The 21,694-nt window shown below is 48.0% G+C and overlaps 5 protein-coding genes across 7 annotated transcripts; 2 read left to right on the forward strand and 3 right to left on the reverse strand.

The window, feature by feature from the left end:
* Positions 1-330: 330 nt before the first annotated feature.
* On the reverse strand, positions 331-6,356 carry LOC108015339 (kelch-like protein 5). Its single transcript, XM_017081745.4, has 6 exons — positions 5,694-6,356; positions 2,792-3,835; positions 2,526-2,733; positions 2,347-2,469; positions 2,048-2,284; positions 331-684 (listed from the first exon to the last, which is right to left on the reverse strand). Exons 1-6 carry the CDS (start codon positions 5,951-5,953, stop codon positions 592-594), a joined length of 1,965 nt encoding a protein of 654 aa, XP_016937234.1. The 5' UTR covers positions 5,954-6,356; the 3' UTR covers positions 331-591.
* A 561-nt stretch (positions 6,357-6,917) lies between these two features.
* Dsor1 (mitogen-activated protein kinase kinase 1) lies at positions 6,918-9,981 on the reverse strand. Of its 2 annotated transcripts, none has more exons than XM_017081223.4 (4): positions 9,472-9,981; positions 7,850-8,480; positions 7,272-7,598; positions 6,918-7,196 (listed from the first exon to the last, which is right to left on the reverse strand). In XM_017081223.4, exons 1-4 carry the CDS (start codon positions 9,579-9,581, stop codon positions 7,083-7,085), a joined length of 1,182 nt encoding a protein of 393 aa, XP_016936712.1. In that variant the 5' UTR covers positions 9,582-9,981; the 3' UTR covers positions 6,918-7,082. The 2 variants fall into 2 exon arrangements, with proteins under 2 accessions (XP_016936712.1, XP_016936711.1); XM_017081222.4 differs by having other exon boundaries at positions 7,850-8,489; positions 9,472-9,980.
* A 530-nt stretch (positions 9,982-10,511) lies between these two features.
* Positions 10,512-11,868, forward strand: amx (TM2 domain-containing protein 3 almondex). Its single transcript, XM_017081270.4, has one exon. It carries the CDS (start codon positions 10,617-10,619, stop codon positions 11,499-11,501), a length of 885 nt encoding a protein of 294 aa, XP_016936759.1. The 5' UTR covers positions 10,512-10,616; the 3' UTR covers positions 11,502-11,868.
* Positions 11,859-13,978, reverse strand: Larp7 (La related protein 7). Its single transcript, XM_017081235.4, has 2 exons — positions 13,628-13,978; positions 11,859-13,562 (listed from the first exon to the last, which is right to left on the reverse strand). Exons 1-2 carry the CDS (start codon positions 13,896-13,898, stop codon positions 12,049-12,051), a joined length of 1,785 nt encoding a protein of 594 aa, XP_016936724.2. The 5' UTR covers positions 13,899-13,978; the 3' UTR covers positions 11,859-12,048.
* A 781-nt stretch (positions 13,979-14,759) lies between these two features.
* On the forward strand, positions 14,760-21,607 carry mxc (multi sex combs). Of its 2 annotated transcripts, XM_070997448.1 has the most exons (8): positions 14,760-15,111; positions 15,198-15,365; positions 15,428-15,602; positions 15,671-15,968; positions 16,064-17,029; positions 17,105-20,015; positions 20,076-20,775; positions 20,925-21,607. In XM_070997448.1, exons 1-8 carry the CDS (start codon positions 15,066-15,068, stop codon positions 21,088-21,090), a joined length of 5,430 nt encoding a protein of 1,809 aa, XP_070853549.1. In that variant the 5' UTR covers positions 14,760-15,065; the 3' UTR covers positions 21,091-21,607. The 2 variants fall into 2 exon arrangements, with proteins under 2 accessions (XP_070853549.1, XP_016937158.2); XM_017081669.4 differs by having other exon boundaries at positions 14,761-15,111; positions 16,064-20,015.
* The last annotated feature ends 87 nt before the right edge of the window (positions 21,608-21,694 follow it).

The following is a 21,694-nucleotide window of genomic DNA, read 5'->3' on the forward strand; positions in this document are numbered from 1 at the left end:
CGGACTCCAAAATTATTGGAGTGTAGCTGCCGCTGAAAACAGATTTTGAGATTTATATAAGTTTCATCATACAAAAAAAATGGTTTTTGACTCATAGACTTCCAAAACGTCTTGGGATTGCTGTTATCTTGCATATCTTTTTTTTGTATCTGCAAAAAAAAGTTATTGTTGCATGTTTATAATAAAGTCATGGAATGTCAGTTATATTTAAAATATTATTTTTCCGACCTTTTTGTTATAACAAATTTGAATCAACCATTAAACAACTTTTTTTTTGACCCCTTCTTTAATAACACCCATTGATAATTGTCTAAATCAAAAAACGTATAATTTTCGATGTTCAAACTTGCATCTGCAGAGAAATAACTGTTTTATTTTCGCTTTTATTACAAAAAATACATATTCAGTGTATACATTTATGCAGTGTATGTTTTGTGTAAAAATATATATATGTGTAAATATAAAATAATACGTAATATTTGGATTCTTTTTTATTTTTTTTACGTTTTCTTGTGTTTTTGTAGCTTGGCTTAAATGTTTATAGTTTAAAGTTTATAGTTTGCTTTGTTTGTTGTCTTGTCTGTCTTGCATTTACATGTTATAGTAGTCGACAAACTCGACAGATCTGGGACGCCTATTATAGCAGATTGGATCCAATCTCACTGGCTTCCACTTCTTCTTTTTCTTTTTTTTTAAATGCAATCGAAGGGAAAGGGGAAAAGAAAGAAATAAAAACATAATAAACAATTAGAAATAAATGCTCGATGTACGCACACACACATCTAGATTTACTAAGTAATATCGGTACAAAATGACGATGCAGAGGTCGAAATTTAATCATTCCATGGAATACATACGTATTTACTAACTAAAACTAAGCAATTGCAGCTGTCTTTTTTGATTGTTTTCGTTTTTTAATGGTTTCGCACACTTCACATGCAAAAATGAGCAATTTTGTTTGGAAATTTTGGCTTGGCGCAGTCTTATCTAGAATACATATATACGATATAATATATGGAATGTGGGCCCGTCACCGGTGCGAGCGAGATGGCATGCATTGTGTGAAGCGTACGACACCATGGGAGTGAGAGGGATGGAGGATGTTTAAAATCTAGAAGATCGTGTAAAATACGTTGGTTAATTACAACTAGGGATCGATTTTAGGATTGGAAGCCTCGCAACATGCACTTCTTAGAACCTATGAGATTTCTCCGGGTCTTTGTTATTACTATTATTTTAGTTTTAGTTCACTTATTTTTAGATAGCAGCCGAAAAGTGGGGGGTTTACAGGAAGTACAGGGTGTGCTGGGTGTGCGGGAAGTTGGTGAATTCTGGGTGTATGCCATACCACAGGGAATCATGTCAGAACACAGACGAGAGCGAGGCGAAGGTGAGCTGCATTTTCAAACTTTCCGGGTTAGGGAACACGAGCAACAACCACGAGCAGCTCACGGCAACAGTAACAACAACTACTATAGAACTGGGTGCAGTGTGTTTTCGCTAAGTGCATCGCTTTCAGGCTCAGGTGCAGCTACTCAAAAATCGAATTTCGATCTAACCTTTCTAAAATCTAGGAGTGCTTTAAATATACTATGAAAACAATTTAGATATATTCTCTGGTTACTCAAAGGAAGTAATTATTGTATAATTTTGCAATTGTGGAATGATATTTGAAGTCTAAAATCATGAGTCTTGTACAGGAAATGTGTTTTTTATAATGCACTTGCATTTTTGAGGAAAAAAATATCTATGAGTAAGCTACAAATTTATGGAATGGTTTTTATGGTAGATCTCCCATCATTTTGAACCAAAATATTGTTATACTATATTTTATAGGTAAAGGAATCATATTTCTTTATCAGAAATGTCTAGTTAACTCAAGTTTGAGCTAATGAAGTGCAAATTTGGCTGGATATTAAATGCAACTAGTTCCTAGAAAGTTTCCTATTAACCCGAAATACAAGCCCATACCCGTAAACCGTACCCACTAGCGATGCATTCAACGAGCCTACACTGCAACCGAAAGTGGAGTGGGTTTAGACTAAACTGTAGCACTGGGCGGCGGCTGTTGGGCCGCCGGCGGTATGACATTGGGAATGGCCACCACACAGGCGCCGGCCCTGGCGAAGCCCATGGGCGCCAGTTCGTTCCATCCATTCCGCACCGGGTCGTACTCCTCCACGCTCTTCAGCGCATGATTGCCATCGTAGCCGCCGACGACGATCAGGCGATCGCCGAGCAGGGCACAGCCAATCGCATCCCGGCCCAGGGCCAGCGAGCAGATCTGAGGGATTAGAAGGATTAGAATTGAATCAGAATCGGAGATGGAGATGGAGCCCTGCTCACCAGTGTCCAGGTATCGGTGGCTGGATCATAGCGTTCCACTGTCTCCGTGCGACAGACCATCGGATTGCTAGCTGGACAATCGTGGCCACCCAAGGCGTAGAGGAAACCATTGGCCACCGTCACCTGGTGGTCAAAGGAGTTACTACGAAAGATCACCAAAGAGCTGCCGCCATACTTACACCCACGCCGCCGCGTCGTCTGTTCATCGGCGCCAGGAGACTCCATTTGTTGGTGTGCGGATCGTAGCACTCGATGGAGCGATGGCAGACGGAACCGTCCCGTCCGCCCACCGCATACAGTCGACCGCCCAGGACAGCCACGCCGGCGGTGGAGCGCATCGAGGACATGGGCGCCACATAGCTCCAAGTGCGGGCAAAGGGGTCCCATCTGGAAAGGATTTTAACGTTCACTTTTGCATGCTTACTCAATCCTGACCCCCTCTCACCTCTCCACGGTGTTCAGGTAACTCCAGCCGTCGTGACCTCCCACCGCATAGAGTGGTCCCTCCAGCAGCGCCACGCCCAGTCCATGGCGGGGCGTGGCCATGGCATTGAGCGGCGCCCAAGCCATCGTATTCAGGTCCAAACTCTCCACGGTGTTCAGGGTCTTCAGCCCGTCGCGGCCGCCCACGAGGATCAGCTTGTCCTCCATGACGGCGGCGCCGAACTGGAGGCGACGGCCGGTCATGTGCTTCCACGGTGTCCACTTGTCCAATCGCGGGCAATAGCTCTCGATGCTGATGGCGCCCTTATGGGCATCCATTCCGCCGACGGCCAGCAGACGGCCCACTGTGGATTTGCGCGGCGTAGTCCGCTCGGTGGCGATACGGGATCGTCGTTCGGGCATCAGGTGCCACTTAAAGGCCTCCATCACCAGCTGCTGGCACTCGTTGGCATTGCACACGTTCTCCACGTGGTCCATGATGAACGCTGGCTGGAGCAGGGGCAGTCTCACCAGGGCCAACAGCTCGGGGATGTGCTGCTCACGGGCAGTGGAATCGTGGCGCACCCACGACATTAGACTGTGGAAGACATCCTGCTCGGAGGGCACATTGAGATCATCGCTGCACAGCAGCTTGCCCAGCTGGTCGGCGTTCAGCTGGAAGAACTCCTGGTTCTGGCACACCTGCATGAAGTACTGGCAGGTGTAGGCCTGCGCCAGACGCAGCAGCGTGGTGCAGCTCTGCTGCTCCGCGAAGAAGGCGAACCCGAGGCAGTTGGATGGATGGAGCTGGCGGGCCAGGAAGTTGCAGCACGCGGTGACCACGGCGGTCAGCTGCAGCAGGCAGGCGGTGGCCAGCAGCGTCTCCACGGTGTCCTCGCGCATCTCGATGAAGCCGGTGTAGCAGTACTGCACGAGCAGATGCAGTGCATCCCCATGGACCTCGCCGAGGGTCACCTCCTGCTCTTTGGTCTCGCGCAGCGATCCCGTGAACATGGCCGAGAAGTAGGCGCTCGAGGCCGATAGCACCAGGCGGTGGGCGGGGACTCTGCATGTTTGGAATCGGTTTAATAAATTTTTAAGTAATTTTGAAAGATATTTATGGACTTATTAATAACTAGCATCTTGGGCTCGACTATTGTCCAATATTCATCAATTGTATGCATTTATGAACGATCTTCTGGTTCTTAGGGTGCTAATTTACTTTGTGGTTAAGCCTCTATACGTAGTTGGGAAATGCGGATCTTGGTATTTTATAAAAATTGAACTACAAAATTATTTTGGAGAAATGTTTTGAAAAATATACAAATTTCAGATTATGTGAACTCTCATAGGGGTAAAAAAAATATTAACTCCATATATGTTAGTTAAAATAAGAATAAATGATGCTTTGACATGGTTTTAATATGTTAATGTTATTCTGTTACTTTCCGCACTTATTAGTTCACTGCATAGAGTGAGCACTGTCCTACTATTATTGCGACCGCAACTGTAGGACGGTGGGTTCTTTTCCCTTTGTTTACCATGGCACAGATCGACAGGTTTTCACGATCCAAAACCGGTTGAGTGCAGCGAGCGGGTGAAGAAATCAAATAAAGCTGCAACTGCACTCGGATCGCAAATCGTTATATCTATATCTTTTCATGCTCTCTGTCTTCGTCTTTGTTTCTTGAGACGGATATTTTCTCTCTGTTGCGTTGCATTGCCATTGTTCGGGGAGAAAAAAACCAAATAAAGATGGAGATGGGGATGGGGATCCTCTCTTTGAAGCTCGAAGTCGGGATCGGGATCGGAATCTCTTCTGCTCTCTCTCTCTTTTTCTGCACTGTTGCGGCAAGGTTCACGCCACAGCAAAGGTCGAAAAGGAATATCACAACTTTGCAACTCAAGGTTTTTACTAGATAATTATTAATCGAAAAAGTTCAAAATTTCTATATTTTTATAAGAGAATGGCAGTTTTTTCGAGTTCAATAAACTTTCTAATTAGTTTATCCAGTGCTGACATTACTACGAATCTTGTGATAAACAATTAAGTCTGCTTATCTGCATATCTTTCGATAAGCAAAACAAATTGCAAATGACTGTCATAAACAATAATGTAATTAAAACCCATTCAATAACAAACGTTGTCTGGTAAATAAACCATTATAGTTACAAGTAACTTTTGCAATAAGAGTGCTTTGATTACTTTAAAGCTTAAGTTACATCGTATCGTATCGTATCAACATAACTTTCGATGGGCATTTGCAACCAATAAATAATCAAAGAACTATCTGGAAAATATATTGATTCCAAAATGATATTATACCGTCTGTAAGGGGATATAATTGATGTATCCGATTATTTTTACCATGAAAACATTTGTGCAAACAGTAAAACATTCGAAAGGGAAACCGGATTTCTTAAACATGGCTTTAAGGCAGCTGTATTGTCGATGGTTTCGCGGGTGCTAATATTTTGACCGCAGCTGCATTTCCTGGATCTAGATCTGCGCAGTGCTATAGTCTTGCCCACCACTGTGCACCATGTGAGTGCGTGTGAGTGTTTACTGTTGAAATTGCGTTGGGGACAGCGCAGCAAAGAGAGCAGACAAAGAACCCAAGTGAAGGTCAGCTGGGGCAGGGGGAGGTGGGCATGGGAATGGGAATGGTGATGGTGATGGGGTAAAGAGGAAGCGGGAGAGAATTGCTAATGAACTTTCCAATTCGAATTGCCATATTCCATTCCTTTGTCTCCGTGGAAAGGGAATGGGAATGGTCAGTCGGGAATAGGAGTTCCACTTCCACACGATCCCTACTGCTTGCTTTCCAGCGATGCCAGCCCAAAAGGACTTGGAATGGGAATGGGTAATCCGCGAATTCTAGTGACAAATACCACAGGAATGATAAAGGATCAACCACACTCACCTCTTGCCATCGATCCCGGCGATGAGAACCACATCGCAGAGCTGCTGGCTATCCACGTAGAGCTGCATCCGTTTGAGGATGTTGTCCGCATGGTCGCGGCACCGGAAGAACTCGTCCTGGCTGCCCGCCGAGTTCAGGCTGCCCAGGCTGTAGTCCCGCGAGAGCGACTCCAGGGTGTTGTCCGCCAGCATCGAGATGTGGCCGGATGTGGAGGCCGTCGAGTCCCGGCTGGGACTCTCCTTCTGGTTGACCGCCGACATGGTTGTGCTGTGGCTGTGGCTGTGCTGTGCTCCTTTCCAGTCCAGCGATTTGTTGCCTCCTCAGCGAGACGTCTGCATCGGAGCACTGGCTGGAAGCTACTGGCTGGCGGATCGTGGATCGGTGGGCCAGTGGAAGGGGGCGTTGGAAGGCGCGGAATGGGGGGCCAACGGCAATTTGCAACAAAGAACGCTGCGTCTTGTTGCCGTGCCTCTCTGTCTGCCTGTCTGTGTGCTGGTGCTGGTGCTGGTACTGGTGTCGCCTTCGCTCCGCGCTCTTTTAATGGTCTCAATTGGCCGGGAATTGAATTGCGTGCTGGATCTGTAACTGTAAATCGCTTATCAAACTGCCTGCTGCCTACTGTGCGTGTGTGTGTGTTTAGTTTATGTGTTTATATACAAATTGCACAGCTGTTGTGCTCAACTCTAGGCACCCTGAGTGTGACCGTACTGCTGCTCACGAAAATATACTTAAACATACAGGAAAATACCATCAGTATTTTATTTAAAAGGGAGTTCCCCAAAAAATATATATTTTAACTTTCGTTTTGATTTTTAGAAATTTGGAATGTGTTATAGTTACAAAGCTTAATGATAGAAGCTAAATATGAAAACTAGAAAACACGTACTTTCAATACCTTGAAACATGAACCCTGAATCTATTAGTATTCACGATACAATTTTTTTTACATTTATAAATGTGAGGATTAAATACAAAGCTTTACATTGAAAAATAAAGTTGACGATGCGTTTTCTAAATGTTTTCCTTGATTTTGTGTACGTAAAGTACAAAACATTTTCAAAAAAAATTTAAAAACACATAATTTATCGTATGGGAATACTTTCTTAATTTAAAAAGCATGCAATTACCAAAATCTAAGAATGTATATCTGTATACTTTTAAATTTAAAGATTTTCATCTTCATAAAATATAACCTACCCAACCATATAACAAGAGTCACTCGTCTTACATGGTATGACTTCGATTTCTTTATTTTCGTTTTAATAATAATAATAATAATAGTTCAGTTGTTTCGCCCGGCGTCAACGCGACGTTGAACAAAGAGCAAATGCGGATATGGGAGGGGATAGAAGATCGGGGGCCTGAATGCAGCTGCAGCTGCATCTGCATCTAGTTGGGCGACGTATTCCGCTTTGGCGTCGACGGAGGCAGATCCATTGTCTTGCACACCCAGCCGGATATATCCACCTCCTCCACTTCCGCCTTGCGTATCCACGGGTGACTCTGCAAAAGAGCAAAAGGAAAAGCTTACGTATATGCAGAAATTGCGACGTACCGCTGGGGACTAATGATATATACCAGCAGGGTCTTGAGATCGGCCCGCTCGTCGGGCTGCTTCTTCAGGCAGATGTCGACAAAGTCCTTGAACTCTGTGGAGAAGATCTTGTGCTCCAGCTTCGGCGGCGGTTCGTTCACTATGTAGTCCAGCAGCTCGAAGATGGCCATTGCCCTCGGCTCGTCCGTCGGCTGACCGCCCTCCTCCGCGTTGTCCGCGAATATCGACTCCAGGGTCGCGGTGTTCGGCGGCGGGATGGGGTACATGCCGATGGCCATCTCCACCAGCGACAGGCCCAGCGACCAGATGTCCGACTGTACCGAGTAGTGAGTGCCCTGCAGTCGCTCCGGCTGAAACAAAGGAGCCATTAGCAAGTGAGGAATATAAATGTTTTATAGTTTGCCAACCATGCATATACAACTGAATGCTTGGCTTTTCTTATGCACATGCACTCCAATACCACGCGCATTTTTAAAAAATTCTCCCTCAGAATTCTACTAAATCTCAATCTCTAGTTGATCAATTGTAGCTATCTCTAGCATAGGTTATACGTTATTTTAGGAAACCCATACATATTTTTATAAGCTCTCCGACCACTTACCGACATATAGCTGCGGGTGCCCACGAAGGAGTTGGCCATCGAGTCGATCAGTTGGCCAGAGACGCCGAAATCACAGATCTTGATCTCGCCGCTGCTGTTGACGAGTATATTGCTCGGCTTCACGTCTCGGTGGATGATGGCATGCTTGTCGCGCAGGTAGCTAAGCCCCTTGAGCACTGCCAGCGTGATCCGACCGAGAATGGACTCCGGTATTCGACCAGCCCGCTTGAGGATCAGATCCAGCGAACCGCCGTCCATGTACTCCATACAGATGCTGATCTCTCCGTCGCTGTAGAAGGCGCCGTAGAATCCAACGATGTGCGGGAAATTGCATTCGTGCAGGACCTTCAGTTCGCGCAGGATCTGTTTCTTGATCGCCGGCTTCACCTCCAAATGGATCAGTTTCCTGGCCATGATCAGGTGTGTGTGCGTGTGGCGAACCTTCATCACCACGCCGCCATTTCCGGATCCCAGTTCGCCCAGCTTCTCCAGATCCTCGTCCGACAGCTCGCCGATCTTCTCCTTCTGGCTGAGGAACACCTTGATCCGCTTGCGTTCCGTGTCGTCCATCTTCAAGCCCTCCAGCGTCTCCGTCAGCGCATCGATGCTCGTCTTCGGCTTCCCCAGCAAACTGTGTGTGCTTTAATTTAACCTCTTAATGAATTTTTGCGAACCAAAACGAAAATGTGTAATGTGCAGGCATTGGGAGGGGATTCAAAAGTGGGGGATGGGATCAAGGGAAGGGCTTTATTTCTCTAATATTACAAAGACTGGTTAAAGCCTTGCCTGTAAAAAATCATTGCCTACATTTCGGTGCTGAGTGCAAATAACTTTTTAGGCAAAACTATTGAAATCTTAGAGATTGTTTTTTAATTGCTTACTTTATATCTCTATAATCAACCCGGAAAATAAATAATTCCTTGACATTGACAATCATGACTAATATTGACTTGATAAATAGTAATACATATACATATATATACACATAAAGGAAACTTTGATTTCGTTCAAAAGTAAAGAGTTTCACAGCTCTAAATGGATGCCATATGATTCCACAAGTTTTTTTCTGTCTGAATGGTATCAATTTTCTTCTTAAAACAAATTTAAATTTATTATGTAGAATGGTTGCAACATTCAGACAACATTATTTATTGGCTCTCTATTGGATCACAGGGGGGCAAGATTGAAATGAGATGAGAATTTTTGAGCTCAAAGAAAATGTACTTTATTTCGACCTTGATTTTTTCAGAACGACCATAGGGTCGTTCCATTTTATCCGCGGTGTACCTATGCTTTTGCCCTCCATTGTCTGCACTGTGTAGGTGAGTGTGTGCGTCACGTCCAAGAGCTACCACCCACACCAGCAAACCCAAAGAGAGCTTTCTCTCGCTTCTGCTCCTCTTCTTCTTCCTGGGCGGATTGAATTTCCTCGAATCAATCAATTGACCGTTAAAAATTAGCCACCTGACACAGACTCCTAACAGTACTCCCAAGTGATAAACAAAAAAATAAGAAGGGATCGATCGGTGGAGGGAGGGAGGGAGGTAAGGAACGGACGGGGGCTACATGGGTGGCCAAAAAACCAGTAATCTATTAGGGGATGTAATATGTATCATATTTACTCTGTGCCCGAGGGGGTTTTGAACGGCGGCGTCGGCGCCACTGTGGCCGCGGCAACAGTTGCCTCCGTATTTACCGGCGGCAGCACCAGGTTTAGCTTGTTCTTCGACATTGCGGCTATATATTCGCACGATTCCGTCGTGCCAACCGATAAGTTATAGATTACAACAATAACAAAAACAATATTAAAAAGAAAACACAATTTATGGAGCTGTCCAAGTAAAACAACAACAACAACGAAGCGCACGACGACGAACAGCGGCGTCCGCAGAGGGGGATTGGAGGGGGCGAGGGGCGTCGGCGAGGGGGGTAGAGGCGGAGGCCCAATGCAATAGTTCCGTTTTCTTCTCCAGCCGCTTGTGAATTTGCACCTTTTTCCCCTTTTTTGCACACTCGATTTGGAGTTAGTTTCTAACACCAATAACGAACGAGAAGTCTGTACTAGTTTTGCAAAAACTGCGGCTGCAAAAAAATTTGCCGACTTTTTGGTTTTTTTTCTTTTGCAGATGCTAGAGGTGGAGCAACAGCGATGCCATCGATGTCTTGGGAAATCGGTAATATCGATATATCGCAGGCCGAAATCGATTTTTTAAACTACCAAAATAAATTGTTTAATAAAATTAAATCTCATTTAAAATATAAAGATCTCCTATTTGTTAAAAAAAAAAGGTTTGGAAAATGTAAAACACCAAAATCTAAAAACAACTAACAGTAAAATATGTACAATTGATTTTAAGCAAAACTGAAGCAAACAAATTATATCTGATGAGCTGAAGGCCTACAGTTTCTAATGATCACTCTAAAGAAGTAGTTTTCAACTAATTGTTGGCATTATAAAAACACAGTTTTTGCTAAATGTTTTTATGATAAATCTCAATAAATTATTGGTAACATTTTGTTATTATAAAATAAACGAAAAAAACATCTTATATGTAGAATAGCCAATAAATTATTATATATGCAAAGGACACAAGTGCCATTTCGGTTAGGCTCGCGGATTCTTCAGTCTTGATCCTTTACAAATATTAATTCCCGGTTGGTATTTTCGTGCCACGCGTGGACGGTCCTACAGTGCCACTAGAACACCCACACCCGTCGAAAAAAAACAATAACATTTCCGGCTTGCTATCCGCTTTATCTGCCCAAAATGAGGCTCCAGCGCCAGTGCATTGTGATCAACAGGCGATCGGCCATTGTCCTGATCATGATCTTTGTGCTGACGGGGATCAGGAACAGCGAGACGGCCAGCGGGGGCAACCAAATGGACTTGTCGGACGCAAAAGGCGATCACAAGGACAACAGCAACGCGAGCAATGGCAATGGCAACGGAAATGCAAATGAGAACGAGGTGTATGTGCCACCAGTAGTGTCCAGCGCGGCTGCCAAAAACGGAGGAGGTGGAGGTGGAGGCGGCGGAGGAGGAGCAACAGGCGGACTCCTGGACAACATCACCGCCTACAGCAGCGGCACCATTAGCAATGGGAACAGCAACAACAACATGCTCTGCCCGTACGACAAGGACACGCCCTGCGATCGCCTGCAGTTTCCCTGCATCCGGTGCAACTACAATCACGGCTGCCTCTACGGCCGGGACCTGAACGTCACCTGCGAGGTGATCAACAATGTCCAGTGCCAGGGCGAGCGGAGCTTCCAGCGGCAGATGAACTGCCGCTACTGCTACCAAACGGAGCTGTGGCAACAGAGCTGCGGCCAGCGCTCCAGCTGCAACTCGGCGTCGGACAAACCCTTCCGCACCAACTGCACCGTGCACCAGGACGTGCTCTGTCTGGGCAATCGTTCCTTCACCCGCAACCTGCGCTGCAACTGGACGCAGGGCTATCGCTGGAGCACCGCCCTGCTGATCAGCCTCACTTTGGGCGGCTTTGGCGCCGATCGATTCTACTTGGGCCACTGGCAAGAGGGGATTGGCAAGCTGTTCAGCTTCGGAGGCCTGGGCGTCTGGACCATCATCGATGTCCTGCTCATCTCGATGCATTACCTGGGGCCAGCGGATGGCTCGCTTTATATCTAAGTTGGGGTTACAGGGGCTGGGGCTTAAAAACTGTAGGGAGATTAGGCCAAAAATATAGATCATAAGCTAAATGTTTCCATTATCATGTACATAAATACGAAAGCTTACTTAACCATTGTATACTGTAAGATTGTACATACAAAATTAGAAAATTTATCCTAGTTATATACTCCTTATATTTTTTTTTTTGATTTTTTGAACTAGTACATTTGAAAATATACTTTATAGAATTTTTGATCGTACAAATAAAAAAAAAAAAAGATCATAGGCTTACTGTCATCTCTTTCTTATTCCTGAAAGATCTTACGTCTATGTTTACTAAAACAATGTGGAAACATCTTAAATAAATAATGGTGGTTCCTTTAAATCAGTAGATTTATTGATTCATATTTCCTGGCAGTTTTTAAAATTAAATTCTTTCACAGACATTTTCTTCTATCATTAAATGTACTACTGCTAGTCTTCTGTGCTTCTTTGCTTATGTTTAAGATTCAGATTGTTTTCTGAAACCGTACAGCTTGTAGACTCACCCCAACGGATCGTTGGCTCATTCCATGGCGGCCGCCTGTACTTCATCATCACCTTCATCGAACTTGATGTGCTTGGCCAGCAGTTTGGAGACCTTCTCGCGACCGCGCTTCTGCTGAACCCGCACCTTTTTCGAGAGTTTCGCCTCGCGATCCTGCTCGATTTTGCGCCAATAGAGCGTCTCCTGCTGACCAGACAGCACCTTTAGCTGCCTCTCGGCACAGTTGACCTGGCGCAACAGTTCCTCGGCGGCGGAAGGAGTGGCCATACGCAGTTGGGCCACCTGATCCCCCTCCTTGATGTCCACATACTTAATATCTGGATACTGGCGCATGTCAGCCTTGAACTCTTTCACATTGGTGCAGGGCTCCAGAAGAGAGCACTCCACAATCAGTCCGGGCTCGTATTTGAAGAGGGGTGTGCGTTCCTGCGAAGGCTCTTCGGATTTTGTGGATTCTACGCCGCCGGCGCCGTAGAAGTTCATATTCATCTTGTGCACCGCCTTGCGGCGCTTGGCCGGTACTGGAACTGCATCGGCTGCAGCTTCGCCGCCATCGCTTGGCACCTCGCCTCCGGTTTCCTCCTCATTGGCCGCTTCGGGCAGTTGTGATGGCTTAGAAAGGTTCTGGTGGTGCTGTTGGTGTTGATGGTGCTGCTGATTTTGCGGGTGATTTTCCCGCCACAGCTTGCTCTTGGCCTCGCTGACCAGGCGACGCTGCAGATTTAAGTACTTGTTGCGCAGGCTGCTCCAACTAGTCTTGGGCAGCACCTTGAGCTCCAGAGCACTGGGCTCAATGTTTGGCTTGTCTACAATGGTCTTCTTCTTCCGCTTGCGACGACGCTTCCTGGCAGCTCCATCGATCTCGGTTGGCTCTGCCTTTCCCTCCTGTTCTGAAGCCTCTGCCGTGGCCTCCGCATCCGTTTCGCTGCATGTTTCCTCCGCCGTGGAGATCTCGCTGGGCTGGTCTTCATCTAGCTTGACACGTTTTACATCTTGTCCTTCATCGCGATCCTTGTCGCCAGCCTCTCTTTTTAGGCTTCGCTTAGGCGGTGCCACTTGATCGGCCTCCTCCTGCGGCTGATCGGCTTTCTGCTGCAGCTGCTGTTGTTGCTGGAATGAGCGCACGCTGGCCAGTTCGCCAGGATCGGTTTCCACGGACAGAACGCCTTGAACCTGGGCAAAAGCCTTTACTGCCTTCTCCACGGAGCCGCTCTTCTCGAATTCGATAAAGGCGAACTCCTTGATCTTCTTGGTGCCCGGATAGTGGGGCAAGGAGACGTAGGCTACCGGTCCGTAGCGGCTGAACACCTCCTTAAGCCAATCATGGGTGGCATTGGCGGGCAGAGCCTCTACATACAGGGTTTTATCGTTGACATCGCGCTGATCCGGGAGCTTGGTCCTGCGCTTCACCTTTAGCTTGGTCTCGTCCAATTCCAAAAGCTGGGAGTTGCTCAACGCCTTGGCTATCTGCTGCACATCCTGGGTGAGCGTCTTGATCTTGTTGAATGTCAGAAAGATCTCCAATGGTACATCTAAAGGTGACCCAAATGTAAGCACTGTATGGGCTGTGGAAGCAACCTAGTTACTCATTACTCACATGGATCCTGTTCCACATAGCGGCGCAGGAAGCGATCCTTGCTCAAGTTGGCGTCACCGAAATAGAACTCCATTTGGCCGCGAATGGAGTTGAACAAGTGGCGCTTCCTCTTGCGGCCTCCATCCTTTTTGGTCGGCGTTGTGTCCTGCGTCGCCGGCTCCTTGGCCTTTTGCTCGGTGGGATCAGTGGATGCGGCCGGATCTGGTTTCTCTGCCGGGGTGGTGGGCTCCTGGCCCTCGCCCTTCTCCTTCTCGGTGCTTTTGGCAGCCATTTGACGCCGGTAAAACACTAACTCAGAAATTACTTATTACAATTGGTTTTTGCCTTATCCGCCATCTGGCAACGCTCCGTAGCTGTAAATTCCAGATAGGTCAGGTATCAACATGACATATCGATAGTTGTTTGGCTTGCAAATATCGGCTTTGATATATTTATGATTGTTTTTCAGATCTTGTTGATAACATATTAACATAAAATATTAAAATGTTTTTATTTTAAGATTTGTGCGAGATAAACTAAGACGGTATATGTTTGTAAGTATGTACATATGTACCATTTAATATCATAATTTCTCGAAATTTCGTCGGAATCTTAAGAACTCGAACCAACTATTTCTGTAATTTTCAAACATAAAGCCAAAAGATGCCAAAAGCCAAAAGATGCGTATTCATAAAAATAAATACTAATAAATAAACTTAACGCGCAAATAATATCCAGAAGAAATTGGATTAATTAAACTAAAGTCGCGATAATAATTAAAACCAATAGGTTCGAGTTACAATGTGATTAGACAGGATTCTATGAATTTAGATCGCTTTACGCTCCCAGAGAATTTGATTCGAGTAAGAGAAAATTCTTGTTAAGGAAGTCATATGTAGATTTTAATTTGTTGTATACATGATTGTACATCGTTTGTTTGGGTTAAATGGTTTAAAGGATACACATAGGGCATGAACATGACAAGAGCTGTTCTTCTATGGGGGAGTTTTTGCCTATATATTTGTTTAAGCCAGGATATAAGGATATATTTCCTTTATTTCTCTACTAACTGTACAGGACTCGATAAGCAAGCCAGAAGAATGGAAAAATATCGATGATCCGGCGCGGTGGCAACCCTGTTGCGTTGTTTTGGCGGGCGGCAAAAAAAACACAGATGCTAACCTATGTCGGTTGTACAGTGCCCTACTACAATCGGCAACAACAAAACGAAAATAGTAGGCAAATAAGCGGACGAGTGTGTTTATGCTCTCGAAAAAAAGCCCCCATCCGAATCCGAGTGAATAGTGAGTGCCGATCCCTGCTCCAGTGCAATATCGGGCGTTCAAATTGCGCTATTAACTCGCAAACCGAATCGAAAGCGGAGAAATAGGAAAGGTGAAAAACGAGGACGCGCGACGCTTGTGGATGGTGATGCTCCGCTGAGTCGGGAAGTCCAGCCATGGAGTCGATTGTCCTGCACTCGGATGTGGCGCGCTTGGTCCTGGGTGAGTTTCGTTTCGTTTCGCTTGGGATTTCCCTGGAGATCCCCTGCCTTGCCGTGCAGCAGGAAATTAATGCTTGCTCTTTCCAGGCTACCTGGTCAACCAGAATCTGAAAAGGGCGGCCCACACCCTGTGCCGCACATCGCCCCACCTGCACCACGAGTTCTTGGCCCTCAAACAGGGCCTGCAGACCCACAACTTTCTCAACGGCGGCCTGGAGGACATCATCTGCGAGCATGTCAAGATCACGGGATTGGGTGAGACCTTCTGCTTCTGCGGCCCAGTTCTCCATAACCTGACCGAATCTCCTCCGTTTCAGTGGCCGGTGCCGTTCAGAAGTTGCCCCTGGAGTCGCGCCTGCAGCTGCAGCAACTGAAGCTGTCCGAACGGGTCAGCGAACTGATAGCCACTGGCGAAAAGAGCAGCTGCACCAATGGGAGTAGCACTCCTGGCGAGCCCAGCATATCGCAGTCTCATCGCAAAAGGAGGCGCTTGTAATTATGGATTTTCCCCTCCGGCAGTGCATCAGAATTTACATTGTCCACTTTGCACTCTTCCCCAGACGCAACCAGTCGCCCGTGAACAGCCTGTCCTCGCCCTCGTTCAGCAAGCGGCCTCGTCTGCTGCCGCCGCACTTCTACTGCAGCGTAAGTCGCGATAAGATCAAGCAGAGCTTCCTGGTCAGCCATGAGGGCCAGGAGGCGGAGCTGGAGGAAGAAGATGAGAGCACCACGGCCACCGAGGACTTGGAGGAAGAGGAGCTGCCTCCGGTGAATGGTCCTGGGCCGCGCAACAATTCCACTCCGCGTCAGGGTCATGCTGAGGCCGATCCTCTCGTGCTTACGCCGCAAAGCATGCCGGTAAGTAGGAAAACATTTCAATACTTGTATACCAACCTGGGATGCCTCATTTAAGTTAGAAAAATCATTATTTACCCAAAATTCGTCCTTTCTAGGAACTGGCTAGTGCGATAATTAAGAACCAGGACTTCCAGGCGACTCTGGTGAAGAATATAAATGTGGCGCTACAGACGGTGACCGTGACCAATCCAACAATAAGCTGTGACGCTATGCTGGACGGTCTGGTAAAAAACATACTGGAGGCCACCGAGAAGGATCCCTCATTCGATCGCATCATCCAGGAGGTGGTGGTTGGTGATGAGCATGTCCCAAATGAGGAAACTCCTGGTGTGTCGGCTGCTGTCATTCCCACTGCCGAAGAGCAAGTGCCTCGGGCAGAACAGCCCGTAGATCCTGTGCCACCGCAAACGCCGCTCATCATTCGTACCGCTGTGGCCGCCACCGCTGGCACCAATGCGGACCCCAACTTCTCCATCTCCAAGCTGATTGTACTGAACTCCAACGAGAGTGTCCAAAAAATGGTGGCCGGCATGGACACGTCCAATGTGAGCTTCACCAGCGACGGCCTCAATCTGAACTTTGCGGATCCGGCGTCCATGCTCTCCGATGTAGATGCGGCGTCTGCCGGTCAGGTGTGTGTGGACGCCACCACCGGGCAGCTGACATTCCCCATGTACCTCTCCAACGGCGGATTGCTGTCGCACCTTCCATTCCTGGTGAACAACGAATGGGTGGCCCAGCAATTGGGCCCGGATGCCTTCGCCAACATGGATGACTCTCACATAGAGATCTCCCTGCCTGAGCCGATAACACTGTCAGCCAATCAGCTGCCCCCCAATTCCATTATCATCAACAGTGCTCAGAAACAACCACCGCCTCCTAGCTTAGAACCACCCGTGCAGTTGACAAAAGAGGAGGATAAGACGTTAAAGGGGGCGGGATCAAAAGAACAGCCGGAGGAGCAACTGGAAGAGGAGCAGCGAAAGCTGCCACCCGCTTCCCTGGACTCTTCCCGACAGGTCATGGAGAGAGTGACGCCCTCCACGGCGGGGATAATCAATGTAAAGGCCTTCCGTAGCTTATCCACTCCTCGAAAGAGAACCTCGCATGTACGAACTTTAACTTTCTCCCCTAAGGTTCCTTCTGGTGGCGTCCTGCACCCCAATACGCCGCTCTCCACTAGGCGACCTGGTTTGCTGGCCAAAGCCAAAGAGAAGCCTATTATCAACCATGTGGAGATCATCCAGGCAGCCTGCGATTTAAGCTCGAACGAGGGACTGGGCGGTGTGCCGCCATTGTTTGCCATGGAGGAGTGCAGCAACCAGACGGTGATCAGGGCCAATCCTCCAGCTGCACCCACATCAGCTCCGGCACTGCCGATGACAGCCACGCCAAAAAGAAAACAGAAACGCCAGGCGGCGGTCAAGGCGTGCAAACGGATAATCTCCCAGGCGGAAACGGAATCCAAGCCGGAAAAGAACCAGGAGAAGGCGGTGCCCAGAAACAACTCCGCCTGCAGCGCATCTTCTTCCGCTCACGATGACAGCGCCGAGGCCAGCAAAGAAAATCTCCAGGAGCAGCAGAAAGTGGAGAGAAAGCCAGAGGTAGGCTCCTCCGCTAGAGAAGCAGTTACCGAGAACGACATGGCCGCCTGGCAGCGCCAGTTGCATGGCTCCAACTCTGACCTAGAGAATCGGCTGCGTGAGATCAACTCCAAGCGCGAGGAGGTGAAGACCACCGGTCGTGCGAGGCGTCCAAAGAAGAAAGACACGCCCACATCAGCTTCCTCAAAAGCACGAAAAGCCTCCATGGCCAGGGCTAAGGTGGAGTCCAAGAACCAGGTCAAAAAAGCAGTGCGCAGCGTTGGCGATTCCACAGAGAAGATCAACATCAAGATCATCACTCCGCAGAAATCCAAGACTCTGAAAAAGAAGAAGATTTTGGAGACCAAAGAGGAAACCGTAGACGAAACCATAGATGAAACCATAGACGAAACCCAAGTGGAGGTCGAGGCAAAGAATAAGAAAAAGGATATTGAGCAGGCGACGGCATATGCGGACGAACTGGTGCGCGTCAACATGGCCATGTTGCTGGATACGCCTTTTAAGGCATCTCCTAAAGGACCGGAAGCCAGTGGTGCAGCACAAGAAGACACAACATCGAAGGAAGCAGGTGGCTCCGAGTCCGCCGCCATCCCACCCACTCCAGGGATGGCTATTCTACCGCTGGACACGCCATATGGCAAGTTGCCCAGCAGCAGCTTTCTGTTTGGCTCGGATACCAAAAGTATTATGGATACGCCCCAGTTAAGCGCCATTACCCCCGGATTCCGCTTGACACCCTTTGGCCAGATGCCGGGTACTCCCGTGGGTAGCGCTGCCAAGACTGAGTACTCTTCAGGCAGCTCCTACTATCGTCCGGACGAGGCGGAGCACACGGATGCAAATGCGCAGTGCGCAATACAGCAATGGGAAGATATCCAGGAGAAAAAACAGCCACAGGATCGTTCTAAGGAGAGGAAAAAAAGCGAGGCAACTGAGGAAGAGCTCTTGCAAAATAAAGACCGTCCTGTGAAGGAGAAGGAACAATCAGCAGGTCGAAGGAAGGAAAGTCGTAATCAGGGGAAGGAGGAGGAGCATCCTGAGAACAACAAACAGACACCTAAAAGACCAGAGAAGCCGGAAGAAGAGCACGCTCAGGAAACAGAGATCGAGGCTGTGCAAAAGGAAAAGGTTTCGGAGAAAACACCAGAGGTTGTGAAGCAACCCGTTGTCCTGTCCCTGGAGCCCAACGTCCTACGACGTGTTCGTTCCTTTGGCAGTGAGGCGGTGGACAGTGCGGAGTCCGCTGCAGCCGGCTCGTTTTCTTCAGATCAGCAGCAACTTCCGCACTACAAGCTGCTGCCCGGTCTGCCCGAGGCCATCATCGAGGGATCCAGCAATTCTAGCTCTTCGGCGACCAGTTCTTCGTCCTCCTCCAGCTCGAGCTCGAGTTCATCCAGTAGTTCATCGTCTAGTTCCTCTTCATCACAAAGTTCTCACAGCGGAAAGGCGTATAGCGATAAGGAGGAGGCAGAGGGCGAGGATGTCGATGGTGAGAAGTGCTCCAAGGATGAGGAGGTGTTGCTCAACATTGACAACCTATCGAATATAAGCAGCACGGAGGACGAGGAGTGGCTAAAGGCAGCCGGCTCGGAGGATGCAGTGCTGCCCATGCTCGCTATTGACAGTCAGCCAGGTCAACTAGTAAGCCAGGATGGCGAGGTTCGCTATCCCATCCGAAATTGGCTCACACCGAGCAAGGAGCAGGCCCAGGAGGCGGATACCAGTGGCGAATCGCGAACCTTTCCCAAACCTCCTGAACCCATGGCCGCACGATTAAGTGCAGCTGTTAAGCTACCGCCACTTCCCGAAGCTCCGCCAGCTGCTGCTCCTCCACCACCTCCGCCAGCTGCTGCCCCTCCACCACCTCCGCCAGATGCAGCAGATCCTTTGCCCGCTCCACCAGCGCTCTCTGCAATCCTCCAGGAACACCAACGCCAGCAGCTCGACGAGAAGCGCCAACGCGTTATGGCCAAGTTCAAGGAGCAGGCCCAACCAGCCAGGTCCCAAAGCAAAAAGACTGCCGCCAAGAAGCTCACTGCCATGCGCGAAACTGCCAAGTTGGCCAATCCCAGCATCCAGAAGTCCCCGAAGAAGCGGGAGCACGTGGAGCCACTCAAAACTAAAGCGGCCAGAAAGCTGATCGAACCTATTCAGAAAGTCACAGCGTCCACAGAGGCTCCCGACCCGCCAGTTGTGGCACCCAAAGATCCGCCAGCCGATCCACCCACCAGCAAACTGGATCCCGCCCTGCTCATCGCCCTCAATCTTTCAGCCAAGAAGCAGGAGCCATCAACGGCTGTCATCAAACCCAAAGCCACTCGTGCAGCAGTCGAGATTGCGGCACAACCGGCGCCGGGAAAACGTGGACGTCCCAAGAGGAACGCGAACGCAGAGCCTCCCAAGATTTGTATGCGCCGATCGTCGCGACTAATCGACAATAAAAGTGAGTACTTAAAATACCTAAGAAATATATTTTAACTAATTGATTGCTTTTATTACTTAGCCCCTGCTCCGGAAGAGGGCCTTAAGCCCAGTGGCGGAGATACAGCGAAGCCCAACGCCAAAGCCACCACCAAAAAGCCGGTAAAGAAGCGTGCCGAAGCCAGGCCACCCTCTTCGACAACCGCCGGACCAGCATTGCCCATGGTGGCGGAAGCGGAATCCACCCAGGCTTCACCAGACCAAAAGCCGCCAAACCCACCGCCGACGGTACAAGAAATTGAGCAGAACCCACCCCCTCAAACCGAACCCGTAGAGCCCGAGGACAGCGATTACGAGCAGGACATATGCCTGAGCAGCAGCCAGGAGCGTTGTACCTTCAACTTCTCCTATGCGGACAACGGACCCAAGTCCAGCAATCCGATGATGCGTCAGCCGTCGAGCTTTTTTAAGAACTACCAGATGCGCATGATGACCGATGACGAGCAAGTGCATACGATGCGCATCGCCAGTCCCAAGATGATAAATCTGAGCCCGCAACTGGCCAGCGTAATACGCAATATACCCAAGAAGCGGATACGCCGCCTGACCAGCAATAGTGGAGCAACTGCAATGGGAGCAAGTGCAAGTGGAGCGGAAGCGGAGGTGACTGCGGCTGCGGCTGCTGCTGGAGCAAAGCCCTCAGCCACGTCCACGCCGCTGGCGGAGAAGCCTCCATCCAAGAGTGATCCGCAGGATGAAGACGATCTGGAGGTGGCTACCATGTAAGTAACCCCTGTGCCTTGGAGGTATTCGAATTCCATGACACCTATGGTACTCTTAGTACTATATATTTGTATAATAGATTGTCAAATAATAGATGTGGTATGGTAGTAAGCCTCAATATAGTAATACCAATATATTATCCAAATAGCAATTCAGCACCGATAACAACGAACAGCAGCAGTGGAGGTGTCAGCGAGGAAACCCCGGATAACTCGGCGCAGCAGAAGGAGCCGCAGAACCAGAACCAGAACCAGAACCACAGCGTGGAGATCGAGGACATCGAGTCGATACTCTCGCACCTTCACGGAACCTGATTCCATCTTCATCCTAATGTTAATATGTACACCTAAATCCGCGCTCGTTGGCAATCACGGGAGTAAATCTCTCAGCTTTTTAAGCTCCCTAGTTATACCTAGTTATCCCTAATTATTTGTAGAAAAAGATCAAGTTTTTAAATGAATTTAAATATCATCATTTGTAGTCTGTAATCCATGCAACCTGCAACCTTGGGCCACTGATGTAGGTGTGCCCCAGGGATCGTTATTATTAAAGTATTTATTTTCGCTGTAAGTTGAGACGGAGTAGCACAACCTGCTCACACAACATTCACAAAAATATCCCAGAAGGAGTTACTAATTTATGTTTCATTATCCACATTCATATATATAGATTATATATATTTCTTATATAGCGCTGTATATTGATAGCCAGTTGATTTAATTGTTAAGAGCCGTTTTTTTTCGTATTACTAAGGCCCCGCCCGAACAAAAATTTATGATTTGATTTTATACTCTATCGGATAAAGAGAATATAAGGAAATAACCAAGCCAATCCATCAGGTGACTTGACTTTTTGTGGGAATCGAACTCTGGCTGTCATTCCAGCTGCTAAAATATGCATATTGTCCAATGATGGGCA

The sequence above is a fragment of the Drosophila suzukii genome, chromosome X, assembly GCF_043229965.1.
Source record: "Drosophila suzukii chromosome X, CBGP_Dsuzu_IsoJpt1.0, whole genome shotgun sequence".
NCBI classification, from domain to species: domain Eukaryota; kingdom Metazoa; phylum Arthropoda; class Insecta; order Diptera; family Drosophilidae; genus Drosophila; species Drosophila suzukii.